At 37.3% G+C, this 25285-nt stretch overlaps 1 protein-coding gene across 1 annotated transcript in view; it reads right to left on the bottom strand.

Moving 5' to 3' along the window:
* Positions 1-25285, bottom strand: part of KCNH7 (potassium voltage-gated channel subfamily H member 7) — a 228139-nt gene that overhangs the window by 57891 nt on the left and 144963 nt on the right. The window contains exons 5-8 of the mRNA XM_068138751.1: positions 18812-19240; positions 14066-14086; positions 13563-13586; positions 10269-10483 (exon numbers count right to left, since the gene is read on the bottom strand). Coding sequence (XP_067994852.1) covers positions 10269-10483; positions 13563-13586; positions 14066-14086; positions 18812-19240 — 689 coding nt within the window. The remainder of the gene's footprint in view (positions 1-10268; positions 10484-13562; positions 13587-14065; positions 14087-18811; positions 19241-25285) is intronic.

Below are 25285 nucleotides of genomic sequence, written 5' to 3'. Positions count from 1 at the left end.
GTAGACTATTGTGGCCTAAAGGAAGACAGCAATGAGTGCTGCCATTGCAGATGTGCCAGAGCTTCAACAGCAACTGGGGTCAAAGGCAGCCAAGTGGTACACCAAAAATGATGTCACTAATGCATTCTTCTCTATTCCTGTAGCACCAGAGTGCAGACCACATTTTGCTTGCAGTTGGAGGATTGTCTAGTACACCTGGAATTAACTGCCTCAAATGTGTAAATACAGCCCCACCATTTGCCAAGGACTGATCCGGACTGCACTGGAACAGAGTGGAGCTCCAGAACACCTGTAGTATATTGATGACAGTATCGTATGGAATGATACAGCAGAAGTCTTTAAGAAAGGTAAGAAAAAGAATTGAATCCTTCTGAAGGCCAGTTTTGCCAACAAAGTAAGGTCAAGAGACCTGCACAGGACATCAAGATTCTAGGTATAGAATGGCAAGATGGGCTTTGCCAGATTCCAATGGATGTGATTAGCAGGACAGCATCTATATCTCTGCTCACTAATAAAAAGAAAACCTAGGCTTCCTTGGGCATTGTGTCTTTCTGTAGGATGCAAATCCCAGATTTCGAGCCCTCTGTACCAAGTGACCCAAAAGAAGAATGATTTTCCTAATGTGGTCCTGAGCGTTGACAAGCCTTTGAACAAATCAAACAGGAGATTGTGCAGGCAGTAGCCCTTGGGCTATTCTAGGCAAGACAAGATGCTGAAAATATGCTCTGCACTGCAGCCAGGAAGAATGGTCTCACCTAGAGCTTCTGGCAGACAGCACCCTTTGGAGACCCATGGCCAATCCCTAGGATTTTGGAGGTGGGGATACAAAGGATCTGAGACCAACCATACACCAAATGAAAAAGAGGTACCAGCAGCACGTGAAGGAGTTTAAGCTTCCTTGGAAGTGGCTAGTAGTGAAGCACAGCTTCTTCTGGCACCCTGACTGCTAGTGATGGGCTGGGTGTTCAAAGGGAAGGTTTCTTCGACACACTATGCAACTGACACCACGTGAGTATGTGGGTTTTCACTGATAACATAATGAGCTTTAATAGGGAGTCCTAGCCACCCAGGAATCTTGGAAATGATGACAAACTGGACAGAGAGCAAAAGTTTCAGGATATTGCTAGAGGAGGAGGAGGTAACAGATGTTGAGAAGGTCCCACCATATAACATACTACCAGATAATGAGAAGCAATATGCTTTGTTCACTGATGGGTCCTGTCACATTGTGGGAAAACACTGAAGGCGGAACGCTACTGTGTGGAGCCCTACATGATGAGATGCCAAAGCTGCTGAAGGAAAAGGTGAATCAAGTTAGTTTGGAGAGATGAAGCTCATCCTAGTGACTTTTGATATTGCTGAGAAGGAAAGGTGGCTGGTATTCTATCTCTGCACCAACTCATGGATGGTGACTAATGTGCTGTGGGGGTGGTTACAGCAATGGAAGCAAAACTGGCAGTGCAGAGGTAAACCCATCTGGGCTGCTGAATTGTGGCAAGATTTTATTACTTGGGTAGAGAACCTGGTGGTAAAAGTGCAACACATGGATGCCCACGTACCCGAAGTTGAGTCAATGAAGGACATAAAAACCCCCAGTGTGTCGGTCAGGCTGCCAAGATTGGAGTGGTTTAGTTGGATTTGGACTGGCAGCCTAAGGATTAATTGTTTATAATAGTTCAGTGGGCTCCTGAGACCTGTGGCCATGAACGAAGAGATGCAACATACAAATGGGCTCAAGACAGAGGTGTGGACTTGACCATAGGTAATACTGCAGAATATCCATGAATATAAAACACAGGGGCCAATGAAACAAGCCCAGTGGTATGGAGGATGATTGGTGAAATATAAATATAGAAAGGCTTGTCAAACTGACTACTTCACACTGGGGTTTTGCACATTGCATTCTTTCCCGTCCCACCAGGGGATGGGGAATGGGAGGGCTTTGTTTGAGTGGCTGCTTAAGGCTCAGCTGCAGGATGGATCTAAACCGTGACATTTTGTTTCAAAAGAGACTAGGTTTATTCATTATTAATAGAATTAATTTTGAAAGCAGAACATTTTTGAAGAAGATGGATGGCCAGATTAGAAAAAAATGTTTCTCATTTATTATTAGTGGTATTCTGAATAGGCTTTGGGAGTTGACCACACCCTCATATGTTGGCTTCCAGGATATTAAATTAAAAGTAGTGACTGCAGTTTTCATATAGAAGAAAGATTCTGGCTTAATGTAAAATTGGCAATTCTTTGAATAAAAAACTCATGCTTGAAAATATACCTAAAGTAATGTTTAGATAATTGCACCACATACTACAATGGAAGATTGATTCAACTGTTAAAGAAAAACAAACTTATCTAAGAAAAATCTAATACAAGGGAACCGTGACATGAGGAAGATGAAACTTCTTGAGTTTTTTCTGTACTATGAATATCAACTAAATATTCATGCAATTTAGGTACCTTATTTCAGATAAATTTTAATCTCATAATATATTTTTACACTCTAGACAGTCTGGAATAGCCACTTCTATGAAATACTTTCTAGATATTTTTGTTGTGCTGTGCTTCAACTATACCATCCTTAAAGCTCAATAAATGCTTTGCAACTATATTAGTTACTACTAACTACTACTGATTAGCTCACCATTTAATAAATTTAATATCTGGAATTCAATTATCCTTTCATTTTTGATTAATACACCTGGTTCCTGATTTTTCCCTTGCTGTGATTTTATTGATATTTCAGTATAATTTAAGGACAGTTCTATATTTTGTTCTGGAAAATATTATCTTTGAACTAATCAGAGTATGTACTTCTTTACTGATCCTGTTACCAGTTACAGGCTGGAAGCATTATCCAAGTTCTAACATGTGACAGATAATAGGTGAGAAGAATGACATTCTCATTGGCTTTATTCAGAATTCATCAAGCAACATCCTGTGCATGTTTGGCTTAATGGCCTTGTTTTTTCTTACTATTTCTAATCCTTTAAAAAACAATCCCAAGTTCTAACAAACCCTAACCAGAAAATATTTTCCTCAGCTGCCAATACATCAAACCCAACCTATCCATATAGTTCTTTTCTACTCTCTAACCAAGCCAAAAATACAATAGCCTTGCTGCTATTTCTTCTGTGTATGTTTAAGGCCACCTGGTTTCTAATTATAAGATAGATGCTTTATAATTATCACCAGTTAAATCATTACCTTACTAGCTAAAAATTGCAGGAACTTTCTGCTAGCACATTTAGTTTATTCTTTAATTTCTCTCATTAGCATTGTGGGGAACTCAACTATTTCCTTGAAAATTCAATCTTTCAAATTATCCACCAGTTCTTCACTTTATGTATTAGCTATTATTATGATGAAAGAAAAGCTCATTACTTGCAAGAAATGAATATTAAAGTGTTGGCTGAATATACCTGCATATTTTTTGTCTGATGAAAATGACTCTTAATAGGAGTGAATATGCAATTTCAGGTATATGCCAAATATTGCCTGCTCAGGTTGTGGCATTTTGTAGCTAGTTTTTACATTGGTACTACAGTGCATACTTGTGAGGTATCTGGCACTAGAATGGAGTTCAGAAGCCAGACCATTTGAGGGTAACAGTACTGAGACAGGAAGGAAAGGAGTCCTGGGTCTGAGTCCTTGGTGCCCAGGGTTATTTCTGGGGAATTTTTAACAGATGGTCATTTACGCAAGATAAGTAACAGGCAAAATACTCTGGCACTATGACCCAGGACTACCTCTTTTGAAGCTATTACTCTGAATGTTAGCTACACCGGCAACATGCCTTGTAAAATGCCAGCTCTTTCTAGATCCGCAGCTTTCTGCCCTCTTCCCTCTCTCTTTCTGCACACCAGCTGCTGTTGCTGTTTATCACTGGGTGATTTTCTCCAGGAAAATATATGCTTCTGCTAACCTAAACATAGAAACTGTTTCCTGAGTTAACATGGTAACCACCTGACTCTGATCTAACTTTGAAATTATGTTGTTTTGAGTAGGAGGTTGGGCTACATGGCCTCTAGAAGTCTCTTCCACACTACATTTTTGTCTGGTTTTAAGGTTATGTGAAACAGAGAATGTGTCTCCTTTCATGCCTGTCTTAAGGCAGCTCTAACTGCATGTGTGAAAGGTACTATTTCAGGCCATCCTTGACAAGTGAATCAGAGGACTGGGTTAATTATCTGGATCTCAGTGGGGCTTGCCAGGAGCTGATCAGAGGTTTGACTTCTTGTACTTCATGGTGGGCCAGTTCTGGGTGGGTGTCAAAAGTGTTGGTTTCAACTGAGTAATCTGCCATGTTTAGTAACTTTCAAGATTAATCTATCATCAAGTGGGAGTTTTGGGGATTAGAGCTCTAGTCTACAGAAACGGGGCTTAGTTATGTGCTGCCTACACTGTGGTTTTGATCAGTTATACTTGCTTTGTAGAACATTAGTTCTTACACTCTCAATATATTAATGAAATTCATTATTTTCTGGAAAAAAATACAATGCAGTCTAAAAGCCCATGTCTGCCTATTTCCTTCCACTTATTAGGATTAAAAGAAGAATGTTGCTTTGGAAAATGATCTAGTATTAAAAACAAAACAAAACAAAATAATCATATACTCCATTCCATGTCAGCATCACAGAACAGATTGCTGAGTATTTGGTTCAAGATAGCAATAACAAAGATATAAAAAAAAAACATTGATTACACAGAAGTGTAGTTCTTGGAATAGACAGGATACTTTTCTCTAAGACATTGCAATCAAGTAATTTCTTTTTTTTTTCAGAAGAGTAGATCTTAGATTAATTAAAGATGCATTCAGGTTACATACTTCAAAGCAGCTGGGCTTTCTGACTGCTCCATTTTTACCATATGTTGTGAAATCTCAAAACACCATAGCAGTTCCAATGCCTTAGCCTGTTCAGCTATGACAAAGAGAGGCAGCTCTGCTGAAAGTAAGGAATATTTTACCTTTCACATTATTTGATTACTTAATGCAATAGAAAGCGATTCCAATGAAAATGCAGTTTACTTGTGAAACTGATCAAAACAGTGGGCTTTATTTACTGCCTCCTCGCACTTTGTATAGCAACTTGATGTGGTGCAAAGAGCCTGTTCTCCAGTTTTGGTGATGCCTTTGCACAGGTATAAATGACTACCCTCAGACTGGTATTTTTATTGGTTTTGCCGTTACTCTACTTTTCACATACCGTGTGTCACAATGTCTGAATGACAATGAAATCAGACACATTTATATTATTTCTGTAATTGCATCTATAGTAATTGCAGAGCCTAATTATATTTTACATTCTTATTGCATAAGAATGCTAAGCATGATTGTAAACAAAGGAAATTATTCCTGTATAAGCTATGCCAACTGATTGTTGAGAGAGAATAGGACAGCAAATAATAGAAAAACAAAGATTCTCACTTCAGCAGAAACAAATAATCTGAACTTTCTGTGCTGTAACAGTGGAATCTTGGATCTGCTTACGTTCAACTTCATTATACTATATGGATGCCTTGCTGTGTGATTGGAATACATATCAAAATCGTTTCTCCTTAATTCAGAATTTTCTGGTTTATGTCAGCTTGGTTTCCAAGATGAACAGCCTTGAAATGCTGTCTGTGTGAGAGTTATTTCATGATGTTGTAAACAGCGAAGTGTGTCAGATGAATCAGACTGCTGAAAATGTATAGATCAATAATTTGGTTTATTTTTAGGTCTTATATTGTCCCCCTGTGTCCTAGATGCTGATAGTCTTGTTTTAGCCTGAAAATCTGAAGGTCAATTTGAAGTCATGATCATATAATAGTTCTTTTTATACCAACAGCTCAGACTAGTCTTGGGGGATATTGTTACTTATTTCTTAATCTTTTGGGGCTGACAGAATAGAGTCTGGCTAGATTACAGAAACACACAGTAAAACTACAAGGTCTATCACTTCATACATGACCCTCCCTTCACTGAGAGCTCCACTTGTAGAAAAGCTGTGGGTGTTCAGCATGTCTGCAAATCAGATGGTAATCTTCCAATCAATCATATAGCCCATCAAGTTATATATTTATAAATTGATTAGCCATACAACCTGTCTAAGTATATGTATTTCCTACAGGTGGATGATGAAACTGTTGTAAAGTATTGCTTACAAGAATTTTAGCTTCCTGTAAACCAGTAATTAAGACAATCATAAACAATAAATACATACCAGGTCTTTTGACCACATGTTGTATCTCAGTAAACTGATAAATTTGAAGGGAGCAATAATTTCTGAACATTAATAATCAGGTGCCAGAAAACAGTTTTTCTTAGGCAACACAATAAAGAAACCAGTAATTCATAAGTTTATTAACTGGACCAGCTATTGTTTGTTGTCAGTGTTAATCTATGGGTATTCAGGAATTATGTATTTTATTTGAAATTAAGCATAGGTACTGACTATTCTAATTTTCACGCTGCTCTGAGTTTGTTCACAACAGAATTCACAGCTATGGAGCCATACGTCAGTTGGAACTGGATGTGTAAGAAGATTTAAAAGAAATCAATATTTAAACAAAAGGTAAGATCACTTTTTTCTCTACACACTGTAATTTTAAGGTCAGAAGCCTGCTCTACAAATTCATAAAAAATGTTAACGTAGATGTCAAATTTTTGCCCAATTGCTTTCTTTAATAAAAGTCTATTTTTTCCGCCTCTGGGAAGACTTGTCTCTTTTTAACAATCAGTGCCAGGACACCAGCTGAACCTGTCAGTGCAAAAGAGCACAGAAATTGGACTGTCCGCCTGAACAGCCTGACAAAAAACCAACCAACCAACCAAAAAAAGTAAGCTGAGACTATTCTAGAAAAGAGTTTAGCTTAGCACCTTTCAATATAATGTGGAACATTAAACACAACCTTTTAGTAAAGTGGAATGGAGATGTCAATTTAATTTTAGTAGCAAATATCTATATTGGAATATGACATTGCAAATTTCTCAAAAAAGGGTATCTGGCAGCTCCTGCTGGGCTACTCCTCAGTGCCCAGAAGTCAATGTTATGCAGAAACAGGTATCCAGAAAATGTTTGCCATGCTACATTACACAAATGCAGTTTTGACCGGCAAAGAGCCAGGAGAAAGACCAACGTATTGTGGTATCTCCTTTTCCAGGAACATCACATGGGTAGCACTTCACTGCAAGCTATATCTTAAGGCAATTGTAATCTCTGCATAATGGCCTGAACACTCCTGTTAAGTAGTAAAACAATAGTAGAAGGGTCTTTGCACTAGAATTTATAACCCAAGTATTATTGAAGAGATTAATTTATTTGTAATACTTATAAGATGGTGAAGACATTTTGTAAAATTTTTGTTTCTGTATTTATTAGATTCTGTAGTGACATTTTATTTTCTCCACCTGCATTTCAAAGTCCATATTTTTCACTCAAAGTATCCACCACTGTTCCTTCTGAAATTATTTTCTGAACTTTATTGTCCCACCCACTCCTAATGTATTTCACTGAAATCTTACTGTTCAAGCATGTCACTGCTCTGTAAGTGCTTTCTGAAAGTGTATGCCTGCCTCTAAACACAATGACTCTGACCCTTTTATTTTAATTATTATTATTCCTCTACTTCATGGAGTTTACTATGTGCTGCCCCCTCCTTTTTCACTCTCTTCACTACCTTAACTACTTGTTGATCTTGTGGATATGATAGAAGTCATGCAGCTGTTATCTGTGGAAATAAATGTATTGATGCATGAAAAAGAATTCAGAGGGCATTGATCCAACTGTGAGGCTCACTGATACCACCATGCAGGGCATACAAGAGTTCATGTCTATATATTTTGAGTTGTACAGTGAGAGAAGCCATAGTGGTGGAAATGACAGGTTACAGCACATGGACCAAATCTTTCAGCAAAGCTGAGGGAAGGAATAGAAGAGATACACACAACAAGGAGTACAAAGAGAGGGCTGGTTGGATATTTGAATAGCACAATATGTGACTGGAATTTACCTGTCTCTTTACTACATTTCTCAGGCTCTGCCTAATGACATTTGGAATTTCTGCCCTAACATCTTTTATTAGATTATTTCAGAATATCACTACTATGATTAAGGATGACCTTTTAATTTACCATGGTGATTTTATACTCATTTGCTCTTTTACTGCTATTGTTCCATAGGTTAAGTAGGTCATATTGCCCTGCGTATATTTTTTATTGTTTCACAGATTTACATACCAGAGCAAACCCTACTTGTCTCAAACAATGTTTCTGCCATATTCTGTTCTCAACACTGTGCTCAAACCTTCCAAGACCACATTTGCCTAATCTGCAGATACAAAATGTATCTATAGGCTTATGAAAAGTTATATAAAGATATTTCCAGGCAGACATGCAGTGGAACCTTTGGAATGCTGACTCATAAAAAGTGTGGGAGTCACTAGGGATTAGAAACATAAACAGGACTAAAACTAGCCGCTTTTGACCTCTGCAAGTCTTTTTTTCATACTTCATGAATACCTAGCTAACTAGATCTCTGACTATCAAATTCAATAGACTTAAATTTATTTGTACCACTTTGGAATTTCTCCCTGTACCTAATCCTAGAGTTTAAGTTGCAGTAACAACTAAAAACATTGATATCTGAATCAATTAAAAGAAAAAGCAATATCTGTGTTGAATTCTTTCCAGTTATGATCAATGGTATATTATCAAAGTTTGTTACACACATTGTACTACGCACATAGGTTGAGACAGATCTAGAAAATACATAAACCAGTGGTAAATTAAACTAGAAGTCTTTTGTGAAGTGTGAAGATTTTATAGAGCATTTACAATTTAATTTTGAAGAATAAATACAGATGCTAAATATACTTTTGTTTTAATCTTTAAAATGCCATTACTACATAGAAACTTGGCATGAATTAGCTAGTCAGAATTTTGAAAAAAGCCCAACAAAACAAAAAAAACCCAACCCCAACAACAATCAAACTTGACGTACGCTCACATAATTTACAGAACTTGACCTTTCTAATGAGACTTGATTTTGCCATAGCATATGCTAAAAGATTTCAATGTACAATTATTATGAAGAATTCCAAACGTATCAAAATGAATCCAGAAGAGATTGCATCTTTGACAACTGACCAGGAAAGAAAGTACAATGATTGCAGATTCAGTTAGCTATCAAAGACAAAATTTACGAAAGATAAAAATCCAATTTCTTTTTAGACACTAACTGATCTAAAGATAGAACTGCTAGAACTTTTATTTCTATTTCTCTAGGAAAGTATACTATGCTTTCCTTTTTACAGCCACCAAATGGAGCAGGAGCATGGACAATATCTGGGGTAGTAGAATGGTAGAGAAGCTGCAGTCTGGTTGATGTAAGGCAGGACACCACTAAGTCAAAAGCTACTCTTGGCAAGATCTTCCTTGTGGAATTTCTATCTGCATACTAATACAAAGCACTTCTAACCTCTATCAGTCCTGTTGTTCAACAGGCATTTAAGGGTCCACCCTTTGCTTATGAAGACTATGAAGGTTCTTTGGGATGCTGTCATGTCTTCATAATTTTTTTTCACTATGTTGTACATTAGTAGCCTGTCCTTGTCAGTCTCTATATGGCAATGCTTAACAAATGTAATAAGGATACTGAATGTATCTGAATACTTTTGTTGCCTTCAGGGAGCACTGCGTTAGTCTTAGAGAGAGGATATAGGATATCTTGAATTGGTTTTGGTTTTGTTTCAACTATATGCTTTGCTCCCTGTTATGACAGAATGTATCATACACCCAGTCCAAAGGTATCTGCCTTTCATTTTGACAGCCCTTTTGATATACACATGGAAAATATAACCACAGGAGAGAGCATTAAGGAAAGAGTTGGAACAGAAGTTGCAAGATATAACTACGATACTTATAGGAGTGACACAATCATGTACCATTTGTTATCATGTTGTGCCTTGCACAAATCATTCATTCATAAAACTGAGGAAAAGTAAAGAGAATGAAATTAACATTTATGACTAACAGGAATCACAGAAATTAAGTGGACTTACTTGGTGTACTTGGTGCATGCTACAGCTTTTTTTCCCATTGAAAAATAAAGAGCTGAAAAGTTTGTAATGTAAACTACCTTTTGCAGCTGAATTGGAGTTAAAATAATGGCTCAAGCCCTTCAAACTCTCTTAGAGATAGTTCATGAAAAGAATAACAATCTATTCAAAACACTGATAACTTTCTCCATGAAACTGAGAAGGAACTAAGATAATGGGTATTATCTTACCTGGGTAACTTTCTCTGTAACATTGTGCGTTCGGTCTTTCACCTTAGGTGCAATAATTGCTTTCTCTGAGGAAGGAGGAGATGAAGATTTTTTTTCACTTTTGATATCTGAAAAGTTCAGTGTGAGTTGAGGAATTTTGTTGATTGTACTGTATTTGTTGAGATTTGAATCTGATGTGGATCCCAACAGACTTGACTTGATATGATTAAAAGGCCCTGAAAAATCAGAACACATATTTAGTATCTGACAAATGCAGAGAAATAAATTATCATGAATGTTCACACGGGGTATGTTAAAAGAGTATTTAGAACTATTTTTCACTATACTACTTGTTAATAGTAAAAATAATATAAATTCTGATAATAATTATTGCTAGTAAGAATCAATTGTAGTATTGGATGTAATTATGAAATTTCCTTTACATATAGCCCCTCATATTTTTTATAAAAGTCAATAGATTGCAAAGCATATAATGCATTCATCTGTACTTGTTTTCATGTGCCAGTATGTAGCACTGTAATTCTGGATGAATAGAAAAACTTCACTGTCATTTGTTTAAAAGACCTGAAATAGAATATAGGATTATATGAGTGTGTGGGATGAGCAAATACTCTGGTACCTTATTCATACTATTCGTCATGTTTACAGGACAGTTGAAAAACATCTTCTGGTAAACTGGAAAATTGGGTAGATCCTGCTCTATCCCTGTTGACTCATCAAGTAACTCCATACTTCATAGAAATATTAACTAACATTTCCCTCAATCCTTTTAATTTTGGAGTTTCACGAACTCACAAAATGAATTTCTTCAATTGCTATTGCCAACAAAATATTGAAAATAGGGATACTCATATGTAGAATATTAAAATAATTTTTAATATATTCTTTAACATCTTATACTACTTTAGGGTATCATGAGAAATAAAAATATATGTGGTTTGTATGCTTCATGAGGTTCATATTCATTATAATTATACTTTTCCATATTGGACAGAGTCCTTTGTGGAACAAGAAAGTTATATAACTGAACAATATACTTGTACTGTCATCATAAATTTGATTCACAAGTCAAAAATATTCATAGTAAGGAAATTTTCTGAGAAAAAATACCTATGAAGTTGTTTAGACAGCAAGAACTAGATCCAGTTATGAATTTAACAAAAAAATCCAGGTCTTGCAGTCAGTGACAATGTATCTACAGTTTGGGATTGAAAAGTATTTCTTGGATCCACATGAAAACCTTACTGCATCCTAATTCTGGACAATAATGTGATTCTTTTTTGTCTTCCTGGGAGGGAAACAGTGCTATGATTCAGCAGCAACCAATGAAATAGGATGAAGCCTATGGAGTAAAATGCAGAGTCAACAGCAGAACACTTGCATTGTATTTGCAATGTGTGAATAAGTGAAATTCAAATCAGTCATCTGCCTGGAGATAGCTGTTGCGAAATGCTTCAGGCAGTGCTGAATTCCATTAATTTTTTTAAGTGAGAGCTGGTCTTTCCTCACACCTCGCTTAAAATGTTTGCTGAAGAACCAAACTTTTAATTTGCTTTCTTAGCTTAAAAGGATTTATATACTAGCCTTCTACCTCCTACATTCATGTTAATTATATGTTAATTTGGGACAGAGATAGAAACCATCTACTACTCTATTTCAAACTGTGCCACTGTGTGGAAAGGAATTCAATATGACAAGGGAGGGCGCAATGCTCTAAACTAACAGTTGAAGTGCTTCTCTGGGACAAATCAGTCTGGTGGTTCTGCTCTGAAGACTTCCTGTATTTTGTCCAAAGATGATTTGATGAAAAATAAACAAAAATTTATGGGTGAGTGTTGTAACCATTAAACTGCAAAAACTTTCTTCTATTAACAAAGCACTGGTTTTCCCCTACAAGGAATGCTAAAAAGTATGGTGCTGAGGACACTACCAAGGAAAATTGTGCTTGAACACCTTGAATCTATCTTTCCCATCATCTACATGAGTCTATTAAAAATGGTGTTCATAATAAACATCGCTTACAATTTCTTCACAAGTTAGTGAAGTGGATAATTTGTCTAGTGTGTGCTATATATGAATGGTCAGACTGAAGTTTTTCAGCTCTACTTCCCTACATAGTTGCAGCAACTAATATTTATTTATTTATTTTTAATATTGAGCAGGCCTAGACAGGACTATCAAGTTGGGTCTATTTGTCAGATGAACAAGTTCTTGACATCTAAAGAACTCAAAGATGAGAGGGAACGAAGGGAGGTATGAAAAATCCATGATCAGAAAGTAGGTAAGACTTCTATTATTTTTTAAAGTACCTTTATAGATGCTTAAATTGCATTGGGATTTTAATATTTTATCACTTCTATTCCAAAGGGAACTAATTACTCTGTCCTTGGCTACCCAAGATATGTCCCACCATGTGATATTAGATGTGAGATTAAAACCCTGCTTTCTTTTTTATCTACCTTTTTTTTTTTTCTTTAGAAAGTGTGAAATGTATGTACCTTATTGATAATGGTAATTAACTAAAAGACATTTATAGCTTAAGTACAGCCCAAGCTGATGGCAATTAAATTGACCCTTTACATCTATCAGACCTTTGCTATACTCTCATAGCAGGAAGCAGAGAAGGAGGACTATAACAAATCACAATCACAATTGGCATTAATTGGCACCCTGATTGCAGGTTCAGCAGAGAGGCCAAGATTTGAATAAGCAGGGAGAATGACATGCTTCTGCCTACCCTACAAAGGAGGTTCTTTAAAGCTAAGTTTGAGCTCCTCATTTTTATGGTAGGATTCCATTGTCCCTGCTTACATAATGAATGGAGAAATTATCTGACTCTCCAGAGCTGTCGATCCATCATCTTTTGTCAGCAGCAAATACATTTATAATGGTTGTTTTATAGAGATGGCATTCTTTTGCCCCCCAAGATTCTGCCAACATACACATGAAGCAAATGCAATGATTTCACAGTCCACAAAATGCTTTACAGAATCTAGGTCATGCATTGCATGCATTTTAGAGAGAAGGCTTTACCAGGTACACACACTTTTTGCATCATGCATGAAGTCACAAACTGGTGACAAATACTGCAATTAAATGGAACAGTTTAGTAATTGTTTTCTCAAAATGGAGGAAGTCACTTAAGAATTACATTCAGATTGTTTCTAAAAGATGTGTCTCAGTGCTGATGAATACAAACAATTTTGTAACGGCACTAAATATTATTTAAACATAAAATTAGCAATGAAGTTCATGCATGCACATTTTAGTACTACATGAAGCTTGAGACCATACCCCCTGCCATCCAGGAACGTGAAACTAGTTTTAAGGAGACAAAATAGGAATAAGTGAAGATACTTCCACAAGGCTCCTGACTACCAATTATTTTATTTTTGAGATAGTTAACTGAAAAATAAGCACATTATAACATTAGTGGGCCCACCCGATTATACGCCTTTTCCCAGGTTAAATTCCTGGTAGCTTCAACAGAAGTTTTGCCCAAGGACAACAGCACTGAGTTAAATAACTATCTCCCTCCCTTCCATTTTTGAATTAAGAGATAATTAAATCAAATGACTGTTTAACTATGCCTTCACTTTTTCCAGGGATTGGTAGGTAGACATTAGTGAAGGGAATAACTATGTGTTTAACAAATATAATTTAAGTTATGCACCTGGTCCTAGAGAGATCAGCATGAAAATGTTGCATTTGAACATTTCATACGGCAGGCAAAGTAACATGCCAAAAAGTGTGGCTGTTTGAAACACTGGAAGGTACAGTCTAGATGTATACTTTACCTTTGACATTGCGACCATTATCTGGTTTTCAGCATAATAAAGTGAAGAGAAAGAGAGAAGAAAAGACAACTAAAATCTACATCAGAAAAAGCAGAAAATATTGCTTCAAAATATGCATGTATTTTGAATTGAAATATTTTTGCTCCTCTTAGATTCTGTTATCTAGACTTTTAAGTCAAGATGAAGCCACTTTGACAATTGAGAGAGAATCTGTAAAACTGTTCAGAGAAGATTAGTGGGTAGTAGGACCAGCTTTAGCTAACTTTCCTTAAAAGTAACAAGGCACTGAGTTGGAGGTCAAAAGTGGTGTCTGTGATGTGGCAATTAGTCGCATGTAGCTAATTAAGGCTGAGGCACCCACAGAGGGGCAGCAGGCTGGCCTGCTGGCTGCATGGAGCGTGGGGCTGTGCAGGTGGCCCTGCACAAGCCTCCAGGTCCCCTGCCTGCCCAAGGCTCATAGGAAAAAAAGTTTTTACTATGACAGTAAGCTAAGTGGCCCTGTTCTGAGTGAATATTGGAGAAATGCTGAGGAGAAAGACACGCCTTTAACATTTCTTAGGCTCTTAAGTGTCATTATGTAAGGTAACACTGGCAAAGCTCTCTGTCTCCTCACAGTCACACCCCACCCTGAATTCTCTCAAGAGATCAGTTCTCTTTTATATTGTTCTCTGTTGTTGTTGCTATTATTATTATCAGTAGTATTTACTATTATTTTTAAAGAAGCTGCACAGCTGGATAGGTAGATGCTACTCTATCAAAGTGTGTACAACATGACTCAGACTGCCCTTCTTTTGCATCGTGTCTCCTGCTGGCTGAAGCACAAAATCTGTGTGGTGCACAGAGTTCCTGTTCTGCTTTTGCTGTAAAATAGGCAAATTTAGAATGCAATTCAGTGGAGTACTCAAATTCACTTAGAACCTTAGATTATAATTTTCTTCTGTATTACTTTTCAGCATACAATTTGAAAGTGATAGACAACTATGCTACATAAGTTAATTCAATTGTGTAATCTTCCAAGAAAATGGATTTGACCATGGATGAATTACTGAAGTTAGTATTGAGCTAAGTAATGCTAACTATGTCAGAATTCTGTTATGCCTATTGTTATTTTAACTGCAAGAGAAAGAAAAAAATCTGAATACTGAACTGCACTTTCAGACAGAGCAATATTTTTCAGAAATTTCAGGAAAATTTGAAATTATTAGGATGAATAAACAAAATAAAAATGCAATAGGAAATATATTATACTTTACACTTCCTTGGGACAGTATGCCCAAAGGGACAATAGTTTGCTTTTACTTATTGTAGTTTATTTTTACTTAGGATTTAGCATTCTCTAGTATAGCATCTACTGAATTTGCTCAGAATCTGTGAGTCAAAGGAAGCGATTTAGGCTGGTTCCTAACTTTGCATGGATAGTTCTATAGCAACAAAAGGGTTTTGTGGCTCATGCATAAGGCAAGCAGGGCTTTCTGCCTAAATTTAAATATCTTTTCAGCATAAAATGCCAAATTCTAATATGCTTGGAAGCAGATGGCATTAAGGATGGTTACTAATTCCAACTCAGTTCTGAGTGCCATCTTCTGTTCTGCTGTGTTGTTTCAGAATGTGCAGGTATGACCAATATTTAGGGCCAGATTCTATACTATTTTGTGGCTTATACAGGATGAAATCAGAGTGGCAGTGTTTTATCTATTTGCACTATAAATGATTGCATCATGTGAGAGGCCAAAGAAATTCAAATGGATTATTGACATCTCATAGTAAAAATTATTTTCCTTAGTATTAAGCATTTAAAAAATACTAAGTGAAAGAGATTAAATTTCTGTTGTTCTCTCAGCAACTATTTAATTATGTGGTGATTTCTGCATGAGCTTTGTACCACATGACCAAAGATACTTAATATTCAAACTGATTGATTTCTTTTTTTTTTAAATTGCATAACTTACATGAAGAGTGACCAGTTGGGAAGTGAGAAATAATTTCTGAAAACAGAAATTGTCAAACCAGGTATCTTTAAAGGTGTTTTATTTGAAAGGCTACTTTCAGTGTGGGGGGAAGTTGAGCCCAAGGTGAAGCTTACGCAATGGTCCAAAAAGACAGGCCAAGGTTGAACTTTGGTGACTTTTGCCACCAGATCTTGATTTTGAAATATTGGCTTGAATGCCAACACAAAATATAGCAAAATTATATTGTTTAGAATGGATTTAACTGAGTTTTCAGGTTCATTTGAACTGAAAAGATTGGACACCAAAAGAAACAGAAAAGAGAAAGGAAATATTTATCCATTATAATGTATATAGTAAGAGTAACTGGAAGGAGTAATTAGCTCTGATGTTCTAAGATTTAATTTGGGTGGCAGAGGAGTATTCAGACTGACACACTGGGAGATGTACAGAAGGAAAGAACTCTTGATGTGGATCTTCCAAAATGTATGAGAACTTAAAGGCATTTTACACTTGCACTCAGTGAATAGAAGAAAAAGAGACAAAACCATATAATCAATGAAAATGAAATACATTTTTTTTTGCTAATTTATGAATCTGTACAGAGTCTTTCATGATGTGTATTTTTTAAATCTTAAAAAATTCTCCATGCATTCCTTGTCATCTGCCTTGAATAAAAAATATGCAAGTCAAGTCATTAGACCACCAGCATCTGCAAAGTTATTGCATATGTGGCACTTTTCTGAAAAAGACAGTTTCAGTGGTGGCTCTCCCTTCACAAGACTTTCAAATCTCTATTTACTAAACTGTTTTCCCAGTTTCTCAGACTCCCTGTCACCAACAAGAAATCGTGAACTGCACTCCATGACTTCATGTAATTAGGAGAGACAGAAGAAAAAGAAGACAGAGAAAACATCTTTGCAAATTTGTTGTAAGAATATACCACACAAAGAGAAAAATCACACTTACATGAACTTTACACTAAGCATTTCACCATTTCATCAAGCATTACACAAAACATTTCAGTGGAGTTGCTGAAGACATTTTTACAGTGTGAGAAAAAAAGGCATGTCTTAGTATTGATCAGTGAATATAAAATGTTTATACTAAAGATTTAAAATAAACCCCCACCTTATCAGTCTCTGAAGTAGGGCTTCAGACAGAGAAAATCTAATATTTGTATGTATGAGATAGCACTGTGCATGCTATTGCAACTTGATCTCATGATTCATTCACAAAATTAGGTGGGAGTGTTGACCTGCCTGAGGGTAGGGAGGCTATACAGAGGGACCTGAGTTCAACTGTATGAGCTTCCACAAGGCCAGATTCTGGGTCCTGCACCCGGGCCACAACAACCCCATGCAATGCTACAAGCTTGGGAGAGAATGGTTAGAGAGCTGTGTGGCAGAAAAGGACCTGGGAGTACTGATTGGCAGGAGGATGAACATGAGCTAGAAGTGTGCCCAGGTGGCCAAGAAGGCCAATGGCATTATGGCCTGTATCAGAAGCAGTGTGGCCAGCAGGACCTGGGAGGTGATTGTCCCTCTGTACTCAGTGTTGGTGAGGCCGCACCTCGAGTACAGTGTTTGGTTTTGGGCACCACAGTACAGGAAGGACATCGAGGCACTGGAGTGGGTACAGAGAAGGGCTACTAAGTTGGTGATTTAATAGAATTAGAAGTTTAAATGGAAATACTAATCACAACTACGTGGTACAGTGCAAAGTGTATAAAATATACAAAATCCATAGGCCACAGTTCTCCAAAAACCTCAGGCTGAAGATTCTGAACACATTCCTCCAAACCAGAGTGAAAACTCAGGCCTCAAATGCCTTCCACCATGCCTCACTACCCCCTCGCATACCGAACCTGAGTGACGCAGCTCAAAATGTAGTTTGCTAGCTCTGGGCCCCAGCCAGGCCACCCCAGGCCCAGGTCCCACGCATCCAAAGATAAAGGGAGCCAGCCATGAAGGCAGAGAGTGAGGAAGGAAGGTGAGGACAGCTTGTGCTGCTCCCAGATAAATGGGAGACACAGGCATCCTGGGAATAAAATAACATAATTTCCTGTGTCCACCCACTGGGCTGGACTGTTCAGGTCTTTGTACCCCCGGGCATTCTGGAGGAATCATCTCTATGGTTAGGGCATAGGCCTCAAAACACAATAGGCTGTTTAGTCTACAAAAAAGGAGGCTGAGGCGAGACCTTAATGCTCTCTGCAACTACTTGAAAGGTAGGCACTGGCCTCTTCTCACAAGTAACTAATGATAGAACAAGAGGGAAGGGCCTCAAGCTGCACCAGGGGAGGTTTAGACCGGACATTAGGAAAAAAAAATTTCAAGGAAAGGGTTGTCAGGCACTGGAATGCGCTGTCCAGGAAGGTGGCTGAGTCGCCATTCCTGGATGTGTTTAAGAGCCATATAGATCTGGTGCATGGGGACATGGCGCAATGACAGATTTGGTGGAATGGTGAATTGTCAGGACTCGATCTTAGACATCCCTTCAGGCCTGGATGATTCTGTGATTGCCCTCCAAATACTGATAATACCTTTAAAAAATGTTGGGCTTGATTTTGCTATACCCCAATACAGGAGGCAGATGATGCTCAAAAAGCAATCCCATAATTTCAGTGGTCTGCTTAGACATGAAAAGCAGTATTTAGTATAAATATTTGGGGCCCTTAGTATTTTTAGTGTACCTTTGAACAGATACATCTGATTATAATTTTGCTTTAAAAGGGATGATACTTGCTATGAAAAATTGCAATAATCGTCAAAGAGTCCTGGTTGACTTTGTACCATACCTTCACTTGCATGACGGTCCCTAAAAGTGTTCTTGGGATGGACGTTAAAACCTTCTATGTCATGTACTGAAGAGGCTCTTCGTATGCTACAAATGCTTTCCTTTGATCTGGAGTGGGTTAGTGGATTGCTTGTCTGTATCATGTCAGGGTAAAGTCTGTCCCATTGCTGTTTAGGTGATGAATGGTCAAGAGGTCCTGATATATTAACCAAAGGTGAACATTTACTGGGTTGAATCAGTGCTTTTGTATCATCCACTTCTGAAGGACTACAGCTTTCTTTTGTAGGTGATTTAAAGTGCTTCATCGCCACTGAGTCATCACTGTGCTTTGATGAGTCAACTATCACTGCATCAGGGTCTTCCTGTGGTAAGGACTGCTTTCGGTATGTTAGAAGTCTCAATCCAGGTAACCGGAACCCAAAAAGTCTGCCTGCAGAAAAGAAGAAAATATTACCTATTGGTTTCTTGTTGTGAAAACCTGCTTTTTTCACACCCAGTCAGACTGCATAATAATAGCTACCAAAAAAAAATAATGACCCACTCCTAATAAATTACAATCCTTAGCAGTGAAATGCATAAATATGGTAATATTATATAGTTGTAACTCTGTTACAGTCATAGTGTTACAGGATTTCATACTTCAGTAAGATCTAGGTTACTGAGCTCAGAGTAGTCATAGCAGCATTGATTCTACAGCCTGTTTTAAAAGAGATAAGGTTAGCTATTCCAATTGTCCCTTTCTAAGTTAAAAATCTATGCATTTATACAAAACTGCTAGAAAACACATCAAACTACTTTGCTTGGCAGCTGTTACCATGAAACAGATATTTGGGGATTCTATTATTAGTGGAACTCCATGTGCTTAAAAGTGTACTGCTGATTTACTGATTTATTTGCTACAAATTAAACAGGAAGACATCAGTGTTAATCCTTCAGGAAGGAAAAATAAGGTTTGCCTAGAAAATTTTCAACATATCTTGAACAGAAAGTAGTAGAATGTAAAGAAATCACTATTGTGTGTGAAAAGGAAAATAATTATTAACTCAAAATAATCCCATTGGACAAATAACAGACATAAAATTTAGATCGGTAAACTATCTCTTTTCATCTTCCTTGCTCTAGGAGATACTAACTTGGGCTTCTGCTTGGCTTTGCTGACCTTGGCTGTGTTCTTTGTTGCGGCTGAGTATCTTAACAAACAACTCTGCTCTTTCTCTTGTCCCATGTCCAGGGGGGTAGAGAGCAGGGAAGGGGAAGCTGTTGCTGGCTCCCCTGGTTTGTCCAGGGGGGTTCTTGTGCTATTTATCAAGTGTAAACACCTGTAAATATATGCAAATATTGTATATTTTGTTTATATTCATTACATTTCATTGTAGATTGCAGCTGTGCTTGTAAATACAGCTTCATTTGCTTCCAGCTGAGCTATTCTGGCAATTTAATACTGAGGGGAATTTTCAACCCATCACATTACAATTAATTGGTGCCCAACATGGTGCCCATCAGTTTTGCCACAATTATTTCCTATACTTAAATTTTACCATTAAGTGAAACACTTATTTTGAATAAGTTAAAAATTAAAAGTAATGGAACATTCAGGAAGAAAAGCTGTGACACAGCTCTCAAACCTCAGCTGCACACATACAATGAAATTGTCTTTTGTATGTTTGCAAATGGGGGGGACTTGGTGTGTCTTGGCATATGGCATGACAGGGTAGGCTATTTGGAGTGTGTGGGAAACTGTGTAATAGTAAGAAATGTTAGTAGTTGAGAGGAAGTGCAAAGGATGGTGCAAATCAAGAAAATATAGAGGAAGAACTGCAAAATGTACAGACTGTCTGTTTAAAAAAAAATAATCAAACCCAGATAGGAAATATTTGTGGATATTGTGTAATAGAACTCACAGATGGAGGCACAGAGACTTTGATGTACAGAAAACATGGTAAACATCATAGAAAAAAATACTACCCCCCTTCTACAGAAACAACAAAACCAAACAAAAAACCCACCAACAAACAAAAAAAAACCCAACCCACAAAGTAGTGATTGAAATGACCAGATGCCATTGCATAAACAATCTGACTTATCTAATAGATCCTTGTCACTCATCACTTTCCTACATGAATGTTTTCCACAGTGAATCAATAGCGAATGATTTCTCAGTGAAGATCATGAAATGACTTGTTATCCCCCTGTCCTGGGATAACAAATTATTTTTGGATAAGCTTTCATTCCGCCCCCCTCCCTCCAGTCAGTTGGCAGCTAGCTAATGTTCATTAATATCTAGCACTCAATTTTATCATCTCATACTGAAATGTTTTCAAATATCTTTCATTGATGCCTACAGCCAGCAGTAAGTGTAGAGTAATTGATGGCATAGCTTAATCATTTAAAGTTTCAAAATGTGTCCTATATATTCAGTATTGAATTTACTTTGAATTTGAAATCAATGTAAGTGAAACTACCCTGCGTTTTGTAAGGGAAACGCTGTAAGAGCTGAAGTTACTACAGGTCCATCCAGCGCACATTAGTTCCTGTGTTATTATCCAGAAGTGGATACATGGAGGAGTTTCAGATCTGCTCCATTGTGCTACTTCTCCCAGTAAGTTTACTCACTTTCTTGCTATCTGCAGTTCATAAATTCTCTGAGCCAGAGATTTTGTACAAACCATGAAGCTAAAATTTGGTGTAGCTTTCTTTCATGAATTTGCCTCAGTGCCTTTGAAAACACAGTTGTACTTTGGTAGTACCCTATAGGAAACAATTACATAATTTTAGCATACCTTTGTGAAAAAGTACTTCCCCTTGCTTGCTGTAAAACTGTTGCCTTGGGGAGGGTGCTTGATTTTATGATAGGAAAAAGTGTTAGTAGGTGCTCCCTTTTAATAATCTCAGTAATGTTTGTAGCTTTTCATATATCTGTTACATTCTCTTTGTATACCTCTTTTCCATCCTGAAGAATACTAGAGTAGCCATAGTGTGTCTGATCATCCTCACTCTTCTCCATTCCTTTTCATTTCTAATGTGATAATTTTTGACAGTGGCCTGAGCTACTTCCAGAGTCAGGGATCAATGAAGTGACAAAGAAGTTTTGTTTTGATCTTACTTCCTTTCCTTCTAATTCCTAATATTCAATTGCAGCATGTGCTAGCTTAAGATACTTTCATGACAGCTGAGAGATTTCTTTCTTGACTGGTAGCAGATAATTTAGTCTTTATTATTATGCCTGTTAAAATGTTCATTTGCTGTTTTATCACTTGGCCACTCAGTATCATAGGATATGGCTGTAATTCTAATATAAATTTCAGAATAATTCTGTGACATCTGAAAATATTCTCAACTTATCATTTGTACTTTTTTTTTTTTTTTTTCAATCCATGCAATTTAAAATGTATCAAATAATAAAGAAATACTGAGACTCTAATGATAACATTTCAGTGTTTAGAAATCTGGCTAGTTATTTCCACTGTTGTTTTCCTACTTTAAAATGTAAATCCATGCAAAATTATAAAAAAAAAAAATTCCTTCTTTTCTTGCCAATTTCTGAAAAAGGTTGTTGAAGTCCAAATATTTAGCACTGAATCTATTAATCCAATGCATATACATACACAACAGTACAGTAGACAGAAATCTCTCTTACATAAAAGCAGAGTCATGCATGTTTTAAAGAGCTGCTAGAGGTGCCACTTTTCAATCTGCACAGTGATGTTCAGCACAGTGCACCTTGGGAACATGCTTACTTAAGTACAATTGAACAAAGTGATTACAGTTGAAATTAGTGAAGTACATTAAAAAAATACATTATTTTAAAATGCACAGAGAATTGGGTTGTAAAGCAGTTTATAAAACAATTTTGAAAGTTTATTGCATCAATAGTGAAACATACTCTAACTTCTTTTCTTCAACTGCATTCAGCTTCTTGAAAATACCATTCACAATGTTTTCTGGCATTAGACACGGTTAGAGGCTTTTTGCTCACACTTTTTTTTCACAGTATCACAGTATCACAGTATCGCCAAGGTTGGAAGAGACCTCAAGGGTCATCAAGTCCAACCTGTCACCACAGACCTCATGACTAGACCATGGCAGCAAGTGCCATGTCCAACCCCCTCTTGAACACCTCCAGGGATATGGACTCCACCACCTCCCCTGGCAGCCCATTCCAATGACTAATGACTCTCTCCGTGAAGAACTTTCTCCTCACCTTGAGCCTAAACTTCCCCTGGAGCAGCTGGAGACTGTGTCCCCTTGTTCCGGTGCTGGTTGCCTGGGAGAAGAGACCAACCCTTTCCTGGCTACAACCACCTTTCAGGTAGTTGTAGAGGGCAATGAGGTCACCCCTGAGCCTCCTCTTCTCCAGGCTAAACAATCCCAGCTCCCTCAGCCTCTCCTCATAGGGCTTGTGCTCAAGGCCTCTCACCAGCCTTGTTGCCCTTCTCTGGACACGTTCAAGTGTCTCAATGTCCTTCTTAAACTGAGGGGCCCAGAACTGGACACAGTACTCAAGGTGTGGCCAAACCAATGCAGAGTACAGGGGCACAATGACCTCCCTGCTCCTGCTGGCCACACTATTCCTAATGCAGGCCAGGATGCCATTGGCCTTCTTAGCCTTCTTTAGTCATATTCATGATAGTGCAGGTGGTCTTTTCTGGTTCACCAAGTTATTATGACTATGTTGTACGCATTTCTGATTTAGCTGTCTAACTGCAGTTCAGCTGGAAAGAATACTCAGTGAGAATTTTGTTTCTGGATAAGACTCTTGAAATTAAAAACGTAAATGAGTAGCTTTTTGTTATTCTATAAACTGTAATAAATGGTCTCAAAAATCTCTGTTTGCTGCCTTTTAATAGGAATATATTTTAGAATAGAAGTATTGTTATTCTTTTTCTGGTGTATTGATAATTAGATATATGCTGTATCGGACATTCAGCTGTCTCCTGCAGTATTGCTACTAAAACTATCAGGAGGCCCATTCAGAATTTGCCTAGTTTACATTGCACTTCCTTGCTCAGCTAAGTAATACAATTTGTCATGAAGAAAAATTCATGGCCCCAGGCCAGCTGTCCCAGTTTAGGCGAGTAGGGTCAGTGGAAGTTTTTCTGGCATACTGTTTATAGGATAAAATCTTTTGTTTGGAAGCGGACAATGTCTACGTTGCATATGTAAGATGGCAGAGTATATTTATCTTGACTTACAATACTAAAACATTTTTGAGATGCGACTAGCTATTTACTATAAATATCTAGACAACACTATGTTAAAATCCTTATGTTTTATCAAAGTTGAAGACTAGATTGCTAAATTGTTCTTAATGCTGACTCAGAGATTTGGATAATTGTGGCTTGCTAAGAATAGCTGACAAAAGCAGTTGAGTCGGAGTCACAATTCCAGGCTTACATTCCACCTCCTCTTTTCAAACCTTGCCTCACTCACTGAATAAGTAATCTGCACATGAGTTCATCTGTTGGTCATGTTTATTCTCTGTGCCATATCAGCTAACCTGTAAGGCTTCTAAGTATTAGAACTCAGTCCAAAAATACATGACAGGTAAGAAAGAACGTCTCTAAATTCTTAGCAGTTATCTCCAGCATCCCAAATTCAAATGGTTTCTCTTGTGATTTGAAAGCCTTTTAAAATTCTGTCTCATATTTTGAGAGATCAAAGGAGAACATATTTAGAATTCATGGAAATAAATTCTTTTTCATAAAACTACTATCAAAACAAGTGGAGGGGTAAAAACCTGTCTTGATAAGAATACTTAATAGTCTTTCTTTTCAATAGGTATTGAAATTGAATGTTAACATTATTGGAAAACTGCAATTCTTTTGTGGCTTGGGAAACAAAAAAAAGAAAGTATGAAAACTGATAAAAAAAAAGAGAGTTACCATTATGTTTGCAAATTTCCTGCCCTGTCAATGCAAACTTCATTTTGAAAATTAAGTATTCCAGCAAAACCATATCTGATCAAAGATTTTGTAGTAACCCAATATGCCTGCCTGGCAGGTAATTCCCCTACCTGTTCTGTGCAAGCATTCTGTAACAAAGGCAGCAAATTATATTTGGCCTGAATATTTCCTTGCTGCAGTGAAGGTACCCCTCAAACTTCTAGGAATTAAAATTGTGTACTTATATATCAGACACAGTGGTAAAGTTAAGAAACACCTAATACTGAGAGATGGTTACTTTCACTATAGTTTATTTAGTAGTTTTAGGATTGCTGCAAGGTTCTGTGAGCTATCCTAGGGTCTGATTAGCCCATTTCAATGCACATGGAATTCCTGGTTTTCTATCCCGAGCTTTGCAGCTCGGGTAGCTCTTATGAGAAGGTGGCTGGGAGGACATGATGAATCCTCCAAGATTAGCCCAGCCATTTTTTTTTTGTGGCATCTCTAGTAGAATTGTGAGTTTCATGCTGATGCAGGAAAGCAGTTATCTGAAGACACTTTCACATAAATCAGCTAAAGGGAAAAGTAGTAGC

Source organism: Melanerpes formicivorus, unplaced genomic scaffold (genome assembly GCF_026170545.1).
Source record: "Melanerpes formicivorus ecotype bairdi unplaced genomic scaffold, bMelFor1.0.p_v2 SCAF_5, whole genome shotgun sequence".
Classification (NCBI taxonomy): domain Eukaryota; kingdom Metazoa; phylum Chordata; class Aves; order Piciformes; family Picidae; genus Melanerpes; species Melanerpes formicivorus.
The sequence above is the reverse complement of the archived record's forward strand: the minus strand, read 5'-3'. Positions and strand labels throughout refer to the sequence as shown.